Source organism: Gigantopelta aegis, chromosome 15, assembly GCF_016097555.1.
Source record: "Gigantopelta aegis isolate Gae_Host chromosome 15, Gae_host_genome, whole genome shotgun sequence".
NCBI classification, from domain to species: Eukaryota; Metazoa; Mollusca; class Gastropoda; order Neomphalida; family Peltospiridae; genus Gigantopelta; species Gigantopelta aegis.
In genome coordinates, this window is record NC_054713.1 from 38054770 (window position 1) to 38077004 (window position 22235).

Below are 22235 nucleotides of genomic sequence, written 5' to 3' on the forward strand. Positions count from 1 at the left end.
TATATATATATATATATATATATATATATATATATATATATGAAAACAATGAAAGTAAATATTTTCTTGGAACCCACAGATACCCCCCCCCCCCCCACACACACACACCTCTCTCCCTTATCGGTTTTCACATGCTTGTTTCTACAGTGGTTCAGCAACAGGGGCGTAGGCTAGGGGGGTTCGGACGAATCCTCCCTCCCCCCCCCCCCCCCCCCCCCCCCCCACGCTGAAGCAAATGGTCAGAACTAAAACATACAGGTTTATACATATGGAGTTTTTGGTGGTGCAAAAACAAAATAGAAAAAGGTCCATTTGGTTCATATTCGAACACCCCCCCCCCCCCCCCCCCGGTCCAGACCACGCTACGCCCCTAAGCAAAAAGCGCATCGATTGTGGTTTGCAGTGTGAACGCAGTAATTGAATTCAACTAAAACAGATACCTGCGTGGATATTGAAAATACAACTGGCAAAGTTTGTTAGTGTACGAAAGGATAAAGAAGTAATGTTAAATTATTACTATTTGCTATCCAACACAAGATAATTTAAACCCTTGGGGGGAAAGACAGACAGAGAGAGACAGAGAGACAGAGACAGACATAGAGAGGGGGGGGGGGGGGGCTGCCGTAATACACGTTAGCCTACTCCTATCAATACAACAGCAAGGGATCTTTCATGTGCTCCACACAGACAGGAAAACACATACCACCAGTACCATTTGTGTGACGTCAACAATATATCGACGTATGACATCACGTGACGTCGTACTGTGTTACATGGCCTCTAGATGAAACGTTAAACACAGAAAGGCAAATTGTCTAAACAAAGATAAAAAGAAAAGGGAAAACAAATCGCCTGGGAAAAAAAAAATGCCATTACCGTAAGTTTATATATATATGAGTAACTGCATGTCACATTTTTTTAATTGACCCTGACAGACGTTAAACAGAAGTTTCTTTTTTTTTTTCTTTTTTTTTTCTTTTTTTTGTAACGTCAGTCACGATTAATTAAATGGCTACTTGAGACCATTTAAGGTTCTAATATACCAAATCAATTCCTACTGCCGATAATATTAACGTTTATTAATAAAATTGATATAAGCAGCGTATCGACACATTCAGTAACAGGGTGTGCACTTTATGGTCGCCCTATCGCCCATGGCGAGTTAAAATAGCGTCGGGCAAGTCAAAACCTTATCACGTATCGAAAAAGTACGCATATTGTATTAGGCCTATGTACCAAATGCAAATAACTAATATTTGTACGTTTTTTTTTTTTATTGTTTTCAACTGGTTTCCTATTAGTATCTGCACAACCAACCACATATAGGACATAATAGCGACCACTTCACCAGTCTATCGAACAGTCTAAAACCATTCGGAATGCCTCAGCCAGTTTTGATTACGTATTCTGAAAAACTTGTCCAGGTAAATGTATTCGTAGGACCGGCCTCGGTGGCGTCGTGGTTAGACCATCGGTCTACAGGCTGGTAGGTACTGGGTTCGGATCCCAGTCGAGGCATGGGATTTTTAATCCAGATACTGACTCCAAACCCTGAGTGAGTGCTCCGCAAGGCTCTATGTGTAGGTGTAAACCACTTGCACCGACCAGTGATCCATAAATGGTTCAACAAAGGCCATGGTTTGTGCTATCCTGCCTGTGGGAAGCGCAACTAAAAGATCCCTTGCTGCTAATCGGAAAGAGTAGCCCATGAATTGGCGACAGCGGGTTTCCTCTCAAAATCTGTGTGGTCCTTAACCATATGTCTGACGCCATATAACCGTAAATAAAATGTGTTGAGTGCGTCGTTAAATAAAAACATTTCTTTCTTTCTTTCTTTCTTGTATTCGTAGGTTCAATCGGAACACCTCGGTCATGTCCGTCTTTACTTTTCATTTAGTTACAATCGGAACAACTCGTCAGATTCCGCTACGCTATGCTTCGCAGAAAGATTTTGACTTTTGTAGATTCACTTACTATGACAATGCACCGCATGGAACTTGTGGAGAACGGTTAAATTCATAAAGTCCTGTTACATTATTTCTGAACGTGGCGATCATATGTCAAACGTTGATTTGTAGTCGACAGTTACTGTGGAGCACATATCCGTTAATTAGCAGTACAGACGGTAACAAAGAAAGCTTGCTAGCACAAGTACAGAAAATAATAATTAAAGGCAACGACCCTAGTTTCAGCCCGTAAAAAATGGACACTAAGTGTAGTTAATATGCAAACCTGTAACAAACATTTGAATAAGGTTATAACAGAGAGAAGCTAAAGTCTGTCATGTTTACGATAGTTTTAAACCAAATAATTTCCGGCTGGGTCAAAGTTCGAGGTGCGCCCAACTTTTGATAGAGAAGTGAACACCACAAGTTCTGTAATTGGTGATAAATGTGAGTGTGTTGGTTGTAAAAAAAAAAAAAAGGTTTCATCTGAGCAAAAAACGTATGCAATTTTCTTTCATCTAGTACCACTGTGTCAAGTAGCCTTGTGCTTGAAACATGTATGGGGTACCTGTAAAAAAAGGGTACTCGAATTTTATGCGGAACTAGAGTAGTCATAGACGCTACCCATTATCTCAGAAATGAGCAGCTTGGCCCTCCATTTTTTTCTGATTCACTTTAAGGATGAGGGGTGGTAGTATTAATATCTGTGGCGTTTATGTCGATTGATACGCTGCAGGTAGGAGTTTTAGCCACATATGTTACTATTGTCGTCTATGAGATTTCATTTTGTGGTATATATAATTGTTTCATTAACAGTTATAAACTTAAGTTATATGTTATTACTTAAAACAATTCTATTACCATAGTTCAATCGTGGTGCTAAGATATGTAGCAAGATAATAGCTACGATAGTACCAATATCTGGTGTCAGGCGTACACAGTGCTACCTATCATCTGTTAAATGTCAAATTCACGACGTCGTCTAGGCGACTTCCCTATTTCATTTCAACTTATTTTCGTGCTTATATCCAATTAAGGTTCAAGCACGCTGTCCTGGGCACACACCTCAGCTATCTGGGCTGTCTGTCCAGGACAGTGGGTTAGTTGTAGTTGGTTAGTGGTTAGTGAGAGAGAAGAGGGAAAGAAAAAAAGAAAGAAATGTTTTATTTAACGACGCACTCAACACATTTTAGTTACGGTTATATGGCGTCAGACATATGGTTAAGGACCACACATATTTTGAGAGGAAACCCGCTGTCGCCACTACATGGGCTATTTCCGATTAGCAGCAAGGGATCTTTTATTTGCGCTTCCCACAGACAGGATAGCACAAATCATGGCCTTTGTTGAACCAGTTATGGATCACTGGTCGGTGCAAGTGGTCTACACCTACCCATTGAGCCTTACGGAGCACTCACTCAGGGTTTGGAGTCGGTATCTGGATTAAAAATCCCATGCCTCGACTGGGATCCGAACCCAGTACCTACCAGCCTGTAGACCGATGGCCTAACCACGACGCCAACGAGGCCGGTAGAGAAGAGGGTGTAGTGGCCTTACACCTACCCATTGAGCCCTTAAGAACTCGCTCTGGGTGGGAGCCGGTACCGGGGGACATGGCAAGAGATTTTTGAACAGGCTTTTACTTATTATTTTATTTTTATTTTAGACTTCGGCGAAAAAGAGCGCGCGCCCCTCGCCACCCCCAACACTACCCACCCCCACCCCAGCCCCTTGCTTCCGCGTCTACTTTGTTTATGTTGATCGCATGCCAGTTTTGATTTGTCCTTAGATACATCAATGAGTCGGTAATCGGCAATTGTTAGCGGGTTATGTTGTTGTGGACGACAAAATTGGCCATAGTCAACATTCTCTCAATTCATTATTTTTAAATGACCTACAATTTTACAGCTAATCGGTACAAAAAAAAAAACACACACACACACAATACCGTTTATACAATGGCTGTACAATATAGTGTAGTGCAGGAGAATACATTATAAAATACACATATAAATGCACATATATTATATGTATATACATATATAGTATACATTTAAATTAATCATTCTGATTCATCACAATATGCATAGAGCTTATAGAGAATAATACATGAGTGGCCGTTAGATACCCTTTATCTCACGAGTTGTTTTAAAATGTATCTAACGCAGAGAATAATACATGAGTGGCCGTTAGATACCGTTTATCTCACGAGTTGTTTTAAAATGTATCTAACGCAGAGAATAATACATGAGTGGCCGTTAGATACCGTTTATCTCACGAGTTGTTTTATAATGTATCTAACCAGCGAAAGCGAGTTTGATACGTTTTTAAACAACGAGTTGTAAGATAAATGGTATCTAACGGACACGAATGTATTATTCTATTGCTTACATAGCCTCAAAAACCGGGTTTTAAGCAAATGTTAGCATCTTTTTCGACTAAAAGATATTTAGAACCCTTGTCACTTGTAGCTGACTTACGCGTCACAGACACATGATTGTCAGGTCAACTATACGTCACAGTGTAATCGATTTCCATCGTTTTGTTTTCCATTGGATATATGACATCGGTGACCTGGTCAGTCGTATGTCTTAAAATTGTTAACACTCATACGTGTGTAAATAAGTGTGTGTTATCATAAATAACGCATGGTGTTCTCACCAACGGGTGTGTAAGAAAAGATGTGAACCAGGCAAAGTGAGGGATTCAATATTTATAATTGCAAAACCACATAATACGAGGCCTGTGTGGTTCGCATGTTTTGGGGGGTTTTTTTTAATTCTTCTTTTTTCATCTTCCTTTTTCTTTCTTTCTTGTTCTTACATTACTGATTATAAAAAGAGGTTAAATATGCAAATAAACAAACAATAAGTATGTAAATTAAAGTAAAACTCAATTGCAAAGCGTAACATTTCCAAGGATCCCCACGAGGCATCAGTAAAACCTTGCAGAATCGCACAATGTGTGTTCAGCATCACTCATAATTTACATATATTTATCGCTGGTAAATACAGAAAACAAGGCACGTTTAAATGAATGTCAACAAGATAAAAAAAAAGGACAAGAATTTATTCTCTTAAGACTGCACCGAGTGCAGTATGGAGAAAATGTAAAAACATTAATGTACAAAGTGTTTTCTGTAGTGGTACCGGGCAATGTGTTTGATTATCGACCCTCTCAAGTTAAACATGTGTTTTGTTTAACGACACCACCAGAGCACATTGATTATTAACTATCGGCTATCGGATGTCAAACATTTGCAAATTTTGACCTATAGTCTTAGAGAAGAAACTCGCTACATTTTCAATTAGTAGCAATGGATCTTGTATTAGCACTATTCCATAGACCTGATAGCACATACCATGGCATTTGATATACCAGTCGTGGTGCACTGGCTGGAACGAGAAATAGCCCAATGAGCCCACCGACGGGAATCGATCCTAGACACACCGCGCATCAATTGAACGCTTTACCACTGGACTGGGTCAAACTATGAAGTTCACCCAACTTTTAATATGGCAGTTAATACTACCAATCCTGTCTAAAAACAAAAGCGCCTGGTCTATCTGATATTCACTAGAATTGTTTTCACTGTCCATAGCTCCACCATTAGCCTACATTCAGCTACACTCTAAGAGTGTAGATGTCGGGTGCTAATGAACCTTTTTTTTAAATATATTTTCCCTGTGTTTTCTTTGTTTGTGGTGGGTGGTTTTGTGTGTGTGTGTGTGTGTGTGTGTGTGTGTGTGTGTGTGTGTGTGTGTGTGTGTGTCTGTGTGTGTGTGTGTGTGTGTTTGTCTGTGTGTGTGTGTATGTGTGTAAATGTGTGTGTGTGTGTATCTGTGTGTGTGTGTGTGTGTCTGTCTCTGTGTGTGTGTGTGTGTGTGTGTGTGTGTGTGTCTCTGTCTGTGTGTGTGTGTGTGTGTGTGTGTGTGTCTGTGTCTTTGTGTGTGTGTCTGTGTCTTTGTGTGTGTGTGTGTGTGTGTGAGGAGAGAGAGTGTGTGTGAGTGTGTGTGTGTGTGTGTGTGTGTGTGTGTGTATGTGTGTGTGTGAGAGAGAGAGAGAGTGTGTATGTGTGTGTTTGTGTGTGCGTGTCTGTCTGTCTGTGTGTGTATGTATGTTTGTGTGCGTGCGTGTGCTTTTGTACGTGTGCTTTTGTGTGTGTTTGTGTGTCTGTGTGTGTGTGTGTGTGTGTTTGTCTGTGTGTGTGTGTGTGTGTAAATGTGTGTGTGTGTGTGTGTGTGTGTGTGTGTGTGTGTGTGTCTGTCTCTGTGTGTGTGTGTGTGTGTGTGTGTGTGTGTGTGTGTGTGTGTGTTTAGTCTTTAAATATTCTAAATAAGATTTATTGCACTTATCCATAATGACTATGAACCCCATTTAAACATTCCTGGAGCCACCAAAATTTACAGCCAAAGAATCGCAGGCTCGTAGCCAGGATTTTGAGAGGGGGGGCATCGTTTAGGTTTATGATGAGGCACGAAGTGCCTCACACGAGGGCTCGAAGCGCCCGAGTTGCTAAAGGGGCATGTTGAAAAAAAAAATATATATACATATTTAACATTCCGGCGGTTCCATACGGATCGGTGACATATTATGTGTGATGTATTTTAGACCTCGGCACCCACCCAGAAGACGTTATAGATTCTCCGTTATGACTGTTGAAGGCCAGGCTGCGGACCTGAAGTTTAGAAATGTAACACAGCCGCAATCTTCGAGAGGTAAGTCACAAAACTGTTTTATGCTTAAGTGCGGGACGTAACCCCGTCGATGGGCCCATTGGGCTATTTCTCGCTCCAGCCAATGCTCCACAACTGATGGGACGTAACCCAGTGGTAAAGCGCTCGCCTGGTGTGCGGTCGGTCTAGGATCGATCCCCGTCGATGGGCCCAATGGGCTGTTTCTGGCTCCAGCCAGTGCACATAAAGGTATATTAAAGGGTATTCTGTCTGTGTGTTGGTGCATATAAAAGATCCCTGTAGCGGGCTTCCTCTCTAAGACTATAATGTAAGAATTATCAAATGTTTGAGACGATGAACTTGCAACATCGAAATTGATTGCTTTGTGACATGTGACGTATAAGTTCAAGCTGATTGGTCCGTGGCTATGCAAGGGCGAGTAAATGGGTGGGGTTTTTTTGGGGGGTTTTTTTTTTTGGGGGGGGGGGTTGTTTTGTTTTTTTTTTGTTTTTTAGGGCGGGGGGGGGGGGGGGGGGGGGGGGTTGGGGTTAATTTAGTTTTAATTACATGTACATTGTACATCAACCGAACTACCAGTACAACGTTAAAAGCTTAGATTTTGTGTGATATTTTTAATACCTATATACGAAGTCCACCTCTCTATGACAACTACTTTTGTCTGATACCTCGAGTGGCCGCCGTAGGTAGGTCCTCTGTTCAAATATTATTTAATCCAGTGGAACATCATACAACATAATATTAAGAGTATTACTAACTAACCTCACAACACACACACACACACACACACACACACACACACACACACACACACACACACACCGCTGTTCAATATTAACAGTATCAGCCATGAAATTTATTTTGTTTAATGGAAATTTGAATTAAATGGCCTTTAAAGTAAACTAACTGACCCCCCCCCCCCCCCCCCCCCGCATTACCGCCCTCAAAACACCTCACCCACAAGGTACGGCCCTGTATGATGAAGTTTTTAAAATGTGTAATACGATTACGATGATGATGATGATGGTGAATATTATTATTAAATTTATGTATTTATTTATTTATTTATTTATTTATTATTGCAGTACTTCCCCAACTTAGAGAGAAAGAATGGCTACCAGTGTTAAGAAAGGTTTGTCGACTTTTATTGAGGTTTTTTTTTTTTGTGTGTTGTTTTCTCTCTCTCTCTCTCTCTCTCTCTCTCTCTCTCTCTCTCTCTCTCTCTCTCTCTCTCTCTCTCTCTCTCTCTCTCTCTCTCTCTCTCTCTCTCTCTCTCTCTCTCTCATTTCACGAGGGGGCGGGACGTAGTCCAGTGGTAAAGCGCTCGCTTGATGCGCGGTCGGTCTAAGATCGATCACCATCGGTAGGCCCATTGGACCACTTCTTGTTCCAGCTTGTGCATCACGATTCGTATATCAAGGCAGTGGTATGCCCTATCCTGTCTGGGATGGTGCATATCAAATATCCCTTGCTACTAATGGAAAAATGTATCTGGTTTTCTCTCTAAGACTATATGTTAAAATTATCAAATGTTTGACATTCAATAGCCGATGATTACTCAATCAATGTGAAATAGCGGTGTCGTTAAATAAAACAAACTTTTATTCCTAGGCCGGATGTTTTGAACAGCCAAGAAGCTAATATGTGATTTTCCATATATTTTATTTTATTATTAAGGTCATGTTTAATTTTTAAAGTGAATTTAGGGTATTTTAGTCAGTTCTGTTGAATTCCTTGGGTGTAAAAACATGGGATTAGCAACTTAATCAAATATTTATGTGTAATGGGAGCCAAGATATTGGTAGATTTGGTTTTTTGATGGCGGCCATTTTGAAAACCAAGATGGCAGCCGCAATTGTGTTTGGATCGCGGGTGTCCTGCTTTTATATCAAAGAGTATTACACATTTTATCAGTATAAAAAAGTTCACGCCTTTATCAATTTTTTTTTGTTTTTTTTTTGTTTGTTACCTAATCTACTAGACTACTATATCAACCAAGTGTCGAAATAACCATAATATATTATATTGGACACAAAATAGCCGGTCCAAAAACAAAACAATAAATGTGTTAAGATGTCATTAAACGAATATTCCTTTCTTTCTTTCTTTTTTCCATTTGATTTCACGGAGGATTACTTTATGTCATTACTAATACATCAAGTCAGTTAGGCGTGAGACGGTTCTGAGTGGCGTCTTGCTACTAGTGGCTTCTCTTACTTCCGGTGGTCCGATTTAGTCCAATTTTGGATATGTTATGTAGGGATAACCCCAGAATAAGATCAAAAACCTTTCTGTTGCAATTTGACCTAGGTTCGCCTATTTTTCAGGTTATTTTTACTGGACTATTACGACTCAAATGACGTAGACCGGCCTCGGTGGCGCAGTGGTTAAGTCATCGCACTACAGGCTGGTAGGTACAGGGTTCGCAGCCCGTATCGGCTCCAACCCAGAGCGAGTTCTTATGGGCTCAATGGGTAGGTGCAAGGCCACAACACCCTCTTCTCTCTCACTGACCACTAACCAACTAACAACTAACCCACTGTCCTGGACAGACAGCCCAGATAGCTGAGGTGTGTGCCCAGGACGGCGTGCTTGAATCTTAATTGGATATAAGCACGAAAATAAGTTGAAATGAAATGACATGGGTTATTTTGGTGTGGAGAGTTAGTGGGTTATTTAGGAAGGGAGAGGGAGCGGAGCGGAGCTGAGGAAAACCGAGTCGAAGAAGGGTAGCTGAGGGAGTAGGATTAAAGTAGGGCGCAGATGAGGTCGGATTAAGGGGAGGATGAGGGAGAGGAACTGAGGAGGATGAATACAGGGGGAGCTGAGGAGGTTGGAGCAAGGGAAAGGGAGCTGAAGATGTCGGATTCAGGGGAGCGCAGCAGATGAAGTCGGGTCCAGGGAAGGATGTGGGAGAGGAACTGAGGCGGCTTGAGACAAGGGGAGAGCTGAGGGGGTTGGAGACAGGGGATGGGTCGGAGACAGAGGAGGGAGTTGAAGATGTTGGAGACAAGGGGAAAGATAAGGGAGCGGAATTGAGCGGTTGGAGACAGGGGAGGGAATGAAGGAAATGTTTTATTTAACGACGCACTCAACACATTTCATTTACGGTTATATGGCGTCGGACATATGGTTAAGGACCAAACAGATATTGAGGGAGAAAACCCGCTGTCGCCACTTCATGGGCTAGTCTGTTAGATTAACAGCAAGGGAACTTTTATATGCACCATCCCATAGACAGGATAGCATATACGACGACCTTTGATGTACCAGTCGTGGTGCACTGGCTGGAGCGAGAAATAGCCCAATGGGCCCACTGACAGGGATCGATCCCAAACCGACCGTGCATCAAGCGAGCGCTTTACCACTGGGCTACGTCTCACCCCAAAGACATGGGAGGGAGCGGAGGAGGTTGGATCAAAGGGAAGGATAAGGGAGAGGAATTGATAAGGATGAAGACGGGAGGGAGCTGAGGAGGTCTTCATCCTTAACATTTTATCACTGTATCTTGACATGAGAACAAACATAATTTAAATTATAATCTGGCAACATTGGAAACCAAATATGGAAGCGTGTCCTTGATCATCAAAGTACCTCGCAGTTTTCTATTCAGTTTACAGACTACACTTTAATATAGGTCTTCCGTCGTATACTTTAAAGTATCTTATGTTAACACCCTTTGCTACATTGGTTCTGGGCGAGACCAGCAGCAATTGGGACGCTTAATTCCCATTGAGATTAAAAGTGCAAGTTTTCCCGTGGTATCTTTAAAAAAAAACTGTTATTCGTTTTTTGTGGGGGTTTTTCTTTTTATCTTTTATCGTTTTCTCTTCCAGAAACTACGTTCTAAGTTTATTTCCAACTATCCGCTAGCACACATGGAAACCACGCATGCGTCAAAGGAAACACCGACATTGCTACCGGAAATAAACATATCGCAGAAGGCCGTCCACAAGATGACGTACAAACGGGATCATCTGCGACTGCCCATACAAACGGACTACGTGTATCCGCTGAATGACGTCATACAGCAGGCACCGCATGACGGCTTCTTCTGGCTAATGGTGTAATTCTTAACTTGATCTGTGGTGAAGAAAATTATACACATCTTTATGTTATTTGAAGGGTCCATGGGAATTTCCTACGATGTCCACTTCTGACATATTTTTCGTTTATCTGCTCTAACGCATATTTAGAGTATGTACTTTTAACTGCAAACCAAACTACTCTAATCAGTGGCGTAGGAAGGTGTCAAAACAGTACACCATTTGTCCCTACATTTACTTAAGTAATGCAGTACACCATTTGTCCCTACATTTACTTAAGACTACAGTATACCATTTGTCCCTACATTGACTTGAGTACTACAGTACACCATTCGTCCATACATTTACTTGAGTAATACAGTACACCATTTGTCCCTACTTTTACTTAAGTAATGCAGTGCCTCATCTGTCCCTATATTTGCTTGAGTACTACAGTATTCATGTGTCCCTATATTTACTTGAGTACTACAGTATACCATTTGTCCATACATTTACTTGAGTACTACAGTACACCATATGTCCCTACATTTACTTGAGTACTACAGTACACCATATGTCCCTACATTTACTTGAGTACTGTAGTACACCATTTGTCCATACATTTACTTGAGTACTACAGTACACCATTTGTCCCTACATTTACTTGAGTAATACAGTATACCATATGTCCCTACATTTACTTGAGTACTACAGTATACCATTTGTCCCTACATTTACTTGAGTAATACAGTACACCATTTGTCCCTACATTTACTTGAGTACTACAGTATACCATTCGTCCCTACATTTACTTGAGTACTACAGTACACCATATGTCCCTACATTTACTTGAGTAATACAGTATACCATATGTCCCTACATTTACTTGAGTACTACAGTACACCATTCGTCCATACATTTACTTGAGTACTACAGTACACCATTTGTCCCTACATTTACTTGAGTAATACAGTACACCATTTGTCCCTACATTTACTTGAGTAATACAGTACACCATTTATCCCTACATTTACTTGAGTACTACAGTACACCATTTGTCCCTACATTTACTTGAGTAATACAGTACACCATTTGTCCCTACATTTACTTCAGTACTACAGTATACCATATGTCCCTACATTTACTTGAGTACTACAGTACACCATTTGTCCCTACATTTACTTCAGTACTACAGTACACCATTTGTCCCTACATTTACTTGAGTAATACAGTACACCATTTGTCCCTACATTTACTTGAGTACTACAGTACACCATTTGTCCCTACATTTACTTGAGTACTACAGTACACCATGTGTCCATACATTTACTTGAGTACTACAGTACACCATATGTCCCTACATTTACTTGAGTACTACAGTACACCATATGTCCCTACATTTACTTGAGTAATACAGTACACCATTTGTCCCTACATTTACTTGAGTAATACAGTACACCATTTGTCCCTACATTTACTTGAGTACTACAGTACACCATTCGTCCATACATTTACTTGAGTACTACAGTACACCATTCGTCCATACATTTACTTGAGTAATACAGTACACCATTTGTCCATACATTTACTTGAGTACTACAGTACACCATTTGTCCCTACATTTACTTGAGTACTACAGTACACCATTTGTCCCTACATTTACTTAAGTAATGCAGTACACCATTTGTCCCTACATTTACTTAAGTAATGCAGTATACCATATGTCCCTACATTTACTTGAGTACTACAGTATACCATTTGTCCCTACATTGACTTGAGTACTACAGTACACCATTCGTCCATACATTTACTTGAGTAATACAGTACACCATTTGTCCCTACTTTTACTTAAGTAATGCAGTGCCTCATCTGTCCCTATATTTGCTTGAGTACTACAGTATTCATGTGTCCCTATATTTACTTGAGTACTACAGTACACCATTTGTCCCTATATTTACTTGAGTACTACAGTATTCATGTGTCCCTATATTTACTTGAGTACTACAGTACACCAGTTGTCCCTATATTTACTTGAGTACTACAGTACACCATTTGTCCCTATATTTACTTGAGTACTACAGTATGCATGTGTCCCTATATTTACTTGAGTACTACAGTACACCATTCGTCCCTATATTTGCCTGAGTACTACAGTATTCATGTGTCCCTATATTTACTTGAGTACTACAGTACACCAGTTGTCCCTATATTTACTTGAGTACTACAGTACACCATTTGTCCCTATATTTACTCGAGTACTACAGTACACCATTTGTCCCTGCATTGATTTGAGTACTACAGTACACCATTTGTCCCTATATTTACTTGAGTAATACAGTACACCATTTGTCTCTACATTTAATTGAGAATTAAGACCAGCCACGATGTGATGTTACTTGAATCGCTGGGAATTCTGCATATCTTATATATACTGAGTCAAATTAAAAAGTTCACAATCTAAAAGTGTTGAAAGCAGGTATTTTTCAGGAATAAATATTGTAATGGCAATGTCTACACTCCATTTGAAGCCCATCACAGCCCACGTGACCCAATGCATAGCACGTGCACAGCACCAATGAGGCAAAGTGGTTTTGCACGTGCACAGCACCACTGAGGCAAAAGTGGTTTTGCACGTGCCACTGGTCACGTGACTACAATAGCACACCTGTTTTCATCGTTACTTGCTCACAGTAGTCTGACACAACGAAACAACATATTAAAACGATATTTGTTACGAACTGTTTCGATGCCACGCCTCACAAATGTGCAGCATGAACGTGCCGTCAGGATGTTGCAGAAACGGAATGTTTGCAGAAAAGGAATGTTTGCGGAAACGTCAGTAGCTGACGTTGCAAGGGCGTTGGGTTACAGTCAATGGGTAATTTATGATCTGCGGGCACGAGTACAACAAACGAGCATCACAGCTGATCGCCCACGACCGGGTAGACCACGTATGACGTCACAGGCAGATGACCGTCATATTGTGTTACGTTACCTCCGGAACCATTTCATGTCAGCTACAGCAAAAAGTAATGAACTTTTCAGACGTCGGGTGTCCACGCAAACGATCCGAAATCGGCTGCGAACCGCTCACCTCCACGCACGGCGCCCATATGTTGGAACCATTTTGACCAAATTTAATCGACGTCAACGTCAACAGTGGGCACAACGCCATTTGCGATGGACTGGAGTCGTGTTTTGCGATGAATCAAGATTTACACTGCGATATGTCGATGGCAGGAAGAGGATTTGGAGACGATGTGGTGAACGTCATGCTCAGTGTTCGGAGGCGGACGTTTGATGGTTTGGGGTGCTTTTTGTGAAAATGGCCGTTCTCGACTTCTTGTCATCCGTGGCAACCTCAATGTTATGGATTGGCCTTCAAGGTCGCCCTAACTGAATCCCATCGATCACGTCTGGGATGTGCTGGGAAGACGCCTGCGCGCTCTCAGAAACCCTACACAGACTTTGCAGGAACTTGGTTCCTCATTAGTGGAACAATGGTGCCGTATCCCTAATGCAGTATTTACACGCATCAGGCAGTCAATGAGGAGGCGTTGCCATGCAGTTGTGGGTACACGCGCAAATGAACCTGTGATTTCATCAGACGACCCTGTTTGTGATTTACCATTTTGACTGTTTGTGGTTTTGACGAATGCTGTGGGCGCATCGAACAATTTTTTTATTCAATATTTATTCCTATTCTTTCTTTGGACGTGATACAATAAATAAAAAAATATCTTATTTAACACGTTCTTCTGTCATAATATTATTTGATAATTAGCCAAGATGAAACGGTTGTGATTTTTCTTTTTTTACTCAGTATATATACTAGTATATGACATAACAATAGCACTTTCAAATCTCATTTATCAAAGAACACCAAATATAACCATGCAGATGTAGCCCCCAGCTACAAGACACACGGTGTGCCGAAATCAATCTTTAAGAAGTACCGCACGCGTTGATGGTGTTATAACAACACTTGCGACTCGGAATTGCCCAAACTACTACATATGTCGTGTTTGTGTAAGAACACCAGATTGCCACAAGCTCTGAAAGGGTTTTTGTTCCAAGGAATTAACTGTCTCCAGGACAGTACGCAGAGAGATCAATAGACATACTCCAGAACGAACATTTAAGTGGCCACAGGAGGACTGCTATTGGCCTCAATTATGTAGAAACAGCGTAGGTGTCCAAAACACCCACTCACCCATCCACCCCCCCCCCCCCCCCCCCCCCAAACTCCAAAATAAAATCCAATCTTCTCTACGTCAAAAAAAGCTATCCGTATATTACTGTTCCTCACAGTGCTCTGCGATTCGTATATCAAAGTAAAGACCGTGGTATGTACTGTCCTGTTTATGGAAAAGTGCACATAAAATATCCCTTGCTACTTTATCCCAAGTAGTCTATATGGTTTTTCCCTCTATGGTTCTATCTCTCTATCGACACAATATTGAAATAGGCTTATCCTACCAATTGTCACAACGCACTCGGTCAACTCGCTGATCTCACGACTTCTACGGCTGTCCAGTTGCTAGTCTGAGCGCTTTTACAACTCGATCTTCGTCGTATACGACTTCTACGACCGATTAGTTGTTAATCTGAGGAAAATTACAACGCAACCGTTGGCCAACTCCGTCGTGACAGTTGATAGTCTGACCCTAGCATTAGACACCAAGTAGCCGTGGTCAAAAACAAAAGGCAAAACAATTTACTCTGTCCAGGTGGCGTTCAACGAATATCCCTTTTCGTAATGCTTAGCTGTACTCAGAATACCAACTGCTAGCACAAAGTTGGCCAACGATGCGCAGTTGGTGTGGGATCGATCCTCGTCGGTGGGCCCATAGGGCTATTTCTCGTTCCAACCAGTGCACCACGACTGGTATATCAAAGGCCGTGGTATGTGCTACCCTGTCTGTGGGATGGTGCATATAAAAGATCCCTTGCTGCTTATCGAAAAGAGTAGCCCATGAAGTAGCGACAGCAGGTTTCCTCTCTCAATACATGTGTGGTCCTTAACCATATATCTGACGCCATATAACCGTAAATAAAATGTGTTGAGTGCGTCGTTAAATAAAACATTTTCTTTCTTTCTTTCTAAGTACCAAAATCAATGTGTTCTAGTGGTGTCATTAAACAAAACAAACGTCTTCGTTCTTCTAATTAGCACATGTTTGACATCCAATAGCCGATGTTTGACATCCAATAGCCGATGTTTGACATCCAATAGCCGATGTTTGACATCCAATAGCCGATGATTAGTAAATCAATGTGCTCGAGTGGTGTCGTTAAACAAAACAAACTAACTTTTTTCTTCAAATCTGCGGGCTTCATAAATTCATCAAGGACTGGACTCGGTGCCACAGTGGTTAAGCCATCGGACTACATGCTGGTAGGTACAGGGTTCGCAGTCCGGTACCGGCTCCAACCCAGAGCGAGTTCTTAAGGGCTCAATTGGTAGGTGTAAAGCCACTACACCCGTTTCTCTCTCAATAACCACAAACCAACTAACTAACCCACTGTCCTGGACAGACAGCCCAGATAGCTGAGGTGTGAGCCCAGGACAGCGTGCTTGAACATTAATTGGATATAAGCACGAAAATAAGTTGATAATGAATTTTCTAATTACCAAATGTTTGACACCCAATAGCCGATGATTAATATATCAATCTGCTCTCGTGGTGTGACCGTGTCGTTAAACAAAACAAACTTTAACTTTCTTCTTCAAATTTACGAGCTTCGTGGTTTCATTAAGGTTCATCAGAAGCACTACACAAGAATGCCAAGGTCCACGTTTGATTCTGAATCCCACGCACGAGGTGTCCATTATGGCTTCCACTTTGAAAGCAATGCGCATGTAGGAGCGGAAATGGCATAGTCGTTATTTTTGGAGTGCACCTGCTTCGTGGTTCGATGTAAGTGACCATGATTACATACTGGAGCTGTACTAAAATTTGAACAAAAATCAATGCTGCCAGGGCCGTGCCTATAAATAACTAAGGGGGGGGGGGGGGGTAGAAAGGTATCCTAAACAGAGCATAGTAAATACAGTTGGGTTTTGTTGGGGGTGGGGGAGTGGGGGGGGTCAGCTTGACCGGCCTCGGTGGTGTGGTTACGACGTCTGACATAAGGCTGGTAGATACAGGGTTCGCAGCCCGGTACCGACTCCTATCCAGAGTGAGTTTTAACGACTCTCACTAACCTCAAACCACGCACCCTCTGTCCTGCACAGACAGCCCGACCGGCCTCGGTGGCGTCGTGGTTAGACCATCGGTCTACAGGCTGGTAGGTACTGGTTTCGGATCCCAGTCGAGCCATGGGATTTTTAATCCAGATACCGACTCCAAACCCAAACCGACTCCAAACTGAGTGAGTGCTCCGCAAGGCTCAGTGGGTAGGTGTAAACCACTTGTACCGACCAGTGATCCATAACTGGTTCAACAAAGGCCATGGTTTGTGCTATCCTGCCTGTGGGAAGCACAAATAAAGATCCCTTGCTGCTTGTCGTAAAAGAGTAGCCTATGTAGCGACAGCGGGTTTCCTCTAAATAAACAGTGTCAGAATGACCATATGATTGTGGTCCAATAGCAGATGATAAGATAAAAAAAAAAAATGTGCACTAGTGGCGTCGTTAAATAAAACAAACTTTACTTTTTGCACAGGCAGCCCAGATAGCTGAGATGTGTGCCCAGGACAACGTGCTTGAACTTTAATTGGATATAAGCACGAAAATAAGTTGAAGTAAAAAAAAAAAAAGACATAAAAAGCAGTTTTCATAATTTGTGGTGGGTGGTAGTGGAGGCAATTGCTCTGCCCCTCCCCTACCCATTTTAGGTACATCCCTAGCTACATGACGAGAAATTCCACATGTACGTATAAAAGCGAATGATCCGATTATAAATGACTATATTCGACCTTTTCCCAGTAGCAATCTGATCAAAATTAGCTCTACTGGGTCTACCAGTAGATCTAACAGCATCGCGTGGACTCCCATGTCCAGGTGACATTTCGTCTATAAATAATTTAAATATCGATCAATTACACTTCGTCTTTTATAGCGTTATTCTAAAAATATCGGGTGATACTATTTATGCAATAGGCGAAATTGTTGGTCTATTTCAACACTGAAAAACAGGGGGGAAAGTGCAGTAATAAACTCTGGATTGTATACTAGTATAAACAGATTTTATGGTTATACGATCACGGGTTGTTGTCGTTGTTGTTTGGTTGTTGTTGTTTGTTTTGTTGTGTGTGGGTTTTTTTTTTTTTTTTTTTTTTTTTGGGGGGGGGGGTGGCGTGCGTTTCGTCTTGAAACGAATTTTATATAAAATTTTATATTGAAATTAGTTTCAGGCATACTTCATAATTCACCCGAATCATTTCGTATACCCTCGGCATAATCCCGTATGTTTTCAAATTCTTTTCAAATCACTGGCATGATTTTGCAAGTAAGGTTTTGATTGGTCGAATGATAGGTCAACTGGACATGAGCTCCAACGGGCTGTTGTTAGATCCACATGTAATAGTGGAGCTAATTTTAATTAGATTTTTCCAGTAGCTAAAGTGTGTTTTGTTGAACGACACTACTAGAGCACATTGATGTATTTAGCATCGGCTATTGGATGTCAAACAGTTGGTAATTCTTACATATTGTCTTAGAGAGAAAATTAGGATCAATGAATCTGTTATAACCACCATCCCAGACAGGATAGTACATACCACGGCCTTTGATATACCAGTCGTGGTGCACTGGCTGAAACGAGAAATAGACCAATGGGCCCACCAAAGGGGATCGACCTCACCCCGATGGGTATGTATTTTGTCCCATAGCTTCCTCCCCCTTGCAGTTCCTCTCATCTTCCGACGTCCATGTAATAGTAAAATATATATTATATACTTAATATGTTTAATGTTATTTTTCCGTCCCGTCTTTTTTCTCCTTTTATATATTCTTCTGGGGTCAGTGGCTCTAAGTTTCGAGATACAGCACCCACCACTCACATCCACCCACACAACATCCACTGTTTCGACATGATAAGATGCCATGTCTACCCTGCAATCTTTTCCACGAAATCTAAAATTACACAAATCGACGCGGATCCAAAGGAAGACGGACACACACACACACACACACACTCACACACTCTCTCTCTCTCTCTCTCTCTCTCTCTCTCTCTCTCTCTCTCTCTCTCTCTCTCTCTCTCTCTCTCTCTCTCTCTCTCTCTCTCTCTCATAAACTTCGAAGTACCACCGAAAAGTGTTTAGGGAATCGGCAGGGGGTGGTCGGGGGCGGGGATGACCTGTGTGTCATTACATAAAATGCATTAGTAAAGGAGAATAAGAAAAAATGCAATACATCCGTCTCAGATTTGATGAAAAACCCGAAATGATTGGCGGTTCATCGATCAATGTCTTGTTTTGAACAGAAAAAGCGACTCTTGGGCAGTGTGTAATACTCCTAGTACGACACAAGCACAATAAAGGAAGAACATTTTCCCAGCCATTAAACATTAACCAAGCTGATAATTATTCACACGAATCGGCTTTAAATAGAGAGTATAATTTATGTCAGCTTGGGCATACCAGTTGTGTTCAGTGGTCAACGCACGATGATCCGCTTTGTGTGACCGATCATACTACTTCCACGTGTGTGGAAACCACAGACGATATAAGAAAGAAAGAAAGAAAGAAATGTTTTATTTAACGACGCACTCAGCACATTTTATCTACGGTTATATGGCGTCAGACATATGGTTATGGACCACACAGATTTTGAGAGGAAGCCCGCTGTCGCCACTACATGGGCTACTCTTTCCGATTAGCAGCAAGGGATCTTTTATTTGCGCCTCCCACAGGCAGGATAGCACAAACCATGGCCTTTGTTGAACCAGTTATGGATCAATGGTCGGTGCAAATGGTTTACACCTACCCATTGAGCCTTGCGGAGCACTCACTCAGGGTTTGGAGTCGGTATCTGGATTAAAAATCCCATGCCTCGATTGGGATTCGAACCCAGTACCTACCAGCCTAACCACGATGCCACCGAGGCCGGTCACAGACGATATAAAGGGTGGAACACATAACGTATGTGACAATAATATACAACATTATTTTATAGGTAGTGACTTTGTGTTATGTAATTCCAAGCCACATGACGTTAAAAATCGCAATGATTTGTCACATTACTATATTCAAAATAATGTTGCTTGTTCAGATTTCATATTTAATGGTTGTGGTAATAATGTAAATAATTTTAACATACACATTAATGTTGTTAACAATGACACCGTGCTAGGAGAGCCCGTGCTAAGTCATGATGCTACAAGTCGTAACAATTTGTCACAGCACCATATTTCAATTATACTGCATATAAATGTAACGGAATCTTTAATACACAACACCGACACTAGCTCGGGTGATATCACAACAAGCAATGTTAACGGACAAAGAGAAGGTAAGCTGACAACTCTTAGGGTTGCCACATTAAATGTGTGTGGTCTTCGACAAAAGTCTAATTTTCCAGATCTAATTGATTTTATTAAACATTATGACGTTGTGTGTTTTGTAGAGACAAAATTGGATTCCTTTGATATCGTTGATATTCCAGGTTACGTTGTGTACTGTAATAACCGTAAAACAAAAACGAAATGTAGATCTGGAGGTATTGCAATACTCATTAAGCAAGAGCTATCTAAAGTTGTATCCGTTTTAGATATTGCATCAGAATATTTACTTTGGTGTAAAATTGACAGAAAACTGACAAAACTGCCGGATGATCTACATATTGGTGCTATTTATATCCCGCCTGAAAACTCGAAATATTACAATGCTGAAACCTTCTACACTGTACAACAAGAAATCCAAAAACATGTTAGTGAGACAGATTACATTTTACTACTTGGTGATATGAATGCCAGAACCAGTACTTTACCTGATTATATTGCTGATTGTGATATTACTGACTTGCTTGATCTAGACGAAAGTGTGAGTGAATATTTGAATAGTGCAGCATGCATAGTTAATATGAATATACCTTTAACTAAAGTCAGTCAAGATGTTAAAACGAACAATATTGGTTCTCAGCTGTTAGACATGTGTAAGTCTACTTACTTGTATAGCGACGTGCATGTACATTAATAATCGCATTTGTACTGGTATTCAATTAAGGTCCAAACATGCTGCCCTGGGTACACACTGCAGACATCTGGGCTGTCTTCGTTCCCATAGAGGTTAGTTAGTTTTGTTTAACAATACCACTAGAGCACACTGCTTTATTAATCATATGCTAGTGGATGTCAAACATTTTGTAATTTCGACATATAGTCTCAGAGAAGAAACTCGCTACATTTTTTTCATTAGCAGAAAGGAATCTTTTTATATGCACCATCCCACAGATATGATAGCACATACCACAGCCTTTGGTATACTAGTCATAGTGCACTGGCTGGAACGACAAAAATAGCCTTATGGGCCGACAGACGGGGGTCGATCTCAGACCAACCGCTCATTAAGTGAGCGCTTTACCACTGGGCTACGACCTGTCCTTTCTATTCTATTCTAAATAAAAGAATAGCTATATTTCTTGAATCGACAGAAAACCTCAAGGAAAATCAAGCTGGTTTTCGCAAGAATTATAATACAACTGACCACATTTTGTCATTATGTGCCTTATTTGAAATTTTAAAACAACGAAAGAAAAAACTATATTGTGCCTTTATTGATTTTTCTAAAACATTTGACAGTTTGGCAAATGGTTTTATGGCAAAAAAAATTAAGTTTAGATATAAATGGAAAGTGTCTAAGAATTATTTATAACATGTATCAAGGAATTAAATCATCCATTAATCATAATAATGAATATTCTGCTTACGTTTTATGTCAAAACGGTGTACGCCAAGGCGAAAACCTTTCACCTATTTTATTTGCTATGTATCTAAATGATTCAGAAGACAAACAATGTAAAGGAATCAAACTAGAGTATGAAAATAACAATATTGATTTATTTATAGTCATTACTTTATTACTTTATGCTGATGACACAGTAATTTTGGCTGAATCTCAAGACGACTTACAAAAATTATTAAATGTTTTTTCAGAATATTGCGAAAAATGGAAATAAAAAATAAATGCTGATAAGTCTAAAATACTTATCTTTGGTTCAAAACTACCTCAAAATAAGACATTTTACATCAAAGACATAAAATTACATATTGTAGATATTTATAAATGCCTAGGCATCATGTCTTGTAGAAATGGATCATTTCTTCAAGCAAAAAAGACGCTTATTTCGCAAGCCAAAAACGGAATGATTTTGTTAAAGATTAGAACTAGAAATTTAAAGTTACCTATAGATTGCCAGTTACGCATTTTTGATAGTACTGTTGTTCCAATTCTGTTATATTCTTCAGAAATATGGGGTTTTAGCAATAATCAAAATGTTGAACAAATACAGTTAAAAATTTTTAAAGACTTATTAAAACTTAGGAAAAAATACCCCAGTACCTATGATTTATGGCGAACTGGGTGTGTTCCCTCTGGATATTAAGATCAAAACCAGGATGCTT

At 40.7% G+C, this 22235-nt stretch overlaps 2 protein-coding genes across 3 annotated transcripts; both read left to right on the forward strand.

Moving 5' to 3' along the window:
- Nucleotides 1-743: 743 nt before the first annotated feature.
- On the forward strand, nt 744-10893 carry LOC121390667. Of its 2 annotated transcripts, XM_041522540.1 has the most exons (5): nt 772-877; nt 1302-1424; nt 6558-6664; nt 7726-7772; nt 10477-10893. In XM_041522540.1, the coding sequence occupies exons 3-5, from the start codon at nt 6598-6600 to the stop codon at nt 10708-10710; spliced, it is 348 nt and encodes a 115-aa protein (XP_041378474.1). In that variant the 5' UTR covers nt 772-877; nt 1302-1424; nt 6558-6597; the 3' UTR covers nt 10711-10893. The 2 variants fall into 2 exon arrangements, with proteins under 2 accessions (XP_041378472.1, XP_041378474.1); XM_041522538.1 differs by lacking the exon at nt 1302-1424 and having other exon boundaries at nt 744-877.
- Nucleotides 10894-13411: 2518 nt separating this feature from the next.
- LOC121389812 lies at nt 13412-13966 on the forward strand. The gene has a single exon (XM_041521462.1). The coding sequence runs from the start codon at nt 13412-13414 to the stop codon at nt 13964-13966; it is 555 nt and encodes a 184-aa protein (XP_041377396.1).
- Nucleotides 13967-22235: the final 8269 nt, after the last annotated feature.

Coding starts and splice junctions, on each gene's coding strand:
- LOC121390667 (XM_041522538.1), top strand. Junction 6,665..7,725: donor ACAGCCGCAATCTTCGAGAG/GTAAGTCACAAA, acceptor TTATTATTGCAG/TACTTCCCCAACTTAGAGAG. Junction 7,773..10,476: donor GGCTACCAGTGTTAAGAAAG/GTTTGTCGACTT, acceptor TTTCTCTTCCAG/AAACTACGTTCTAAGTTTAT.
- LOC121389812 (XM_041521462.1), top strand. CDS start 13,412: ATGCCACGCCTCACAAATGTGCAGCATGAACGTGCCGTCAGGATGTTG.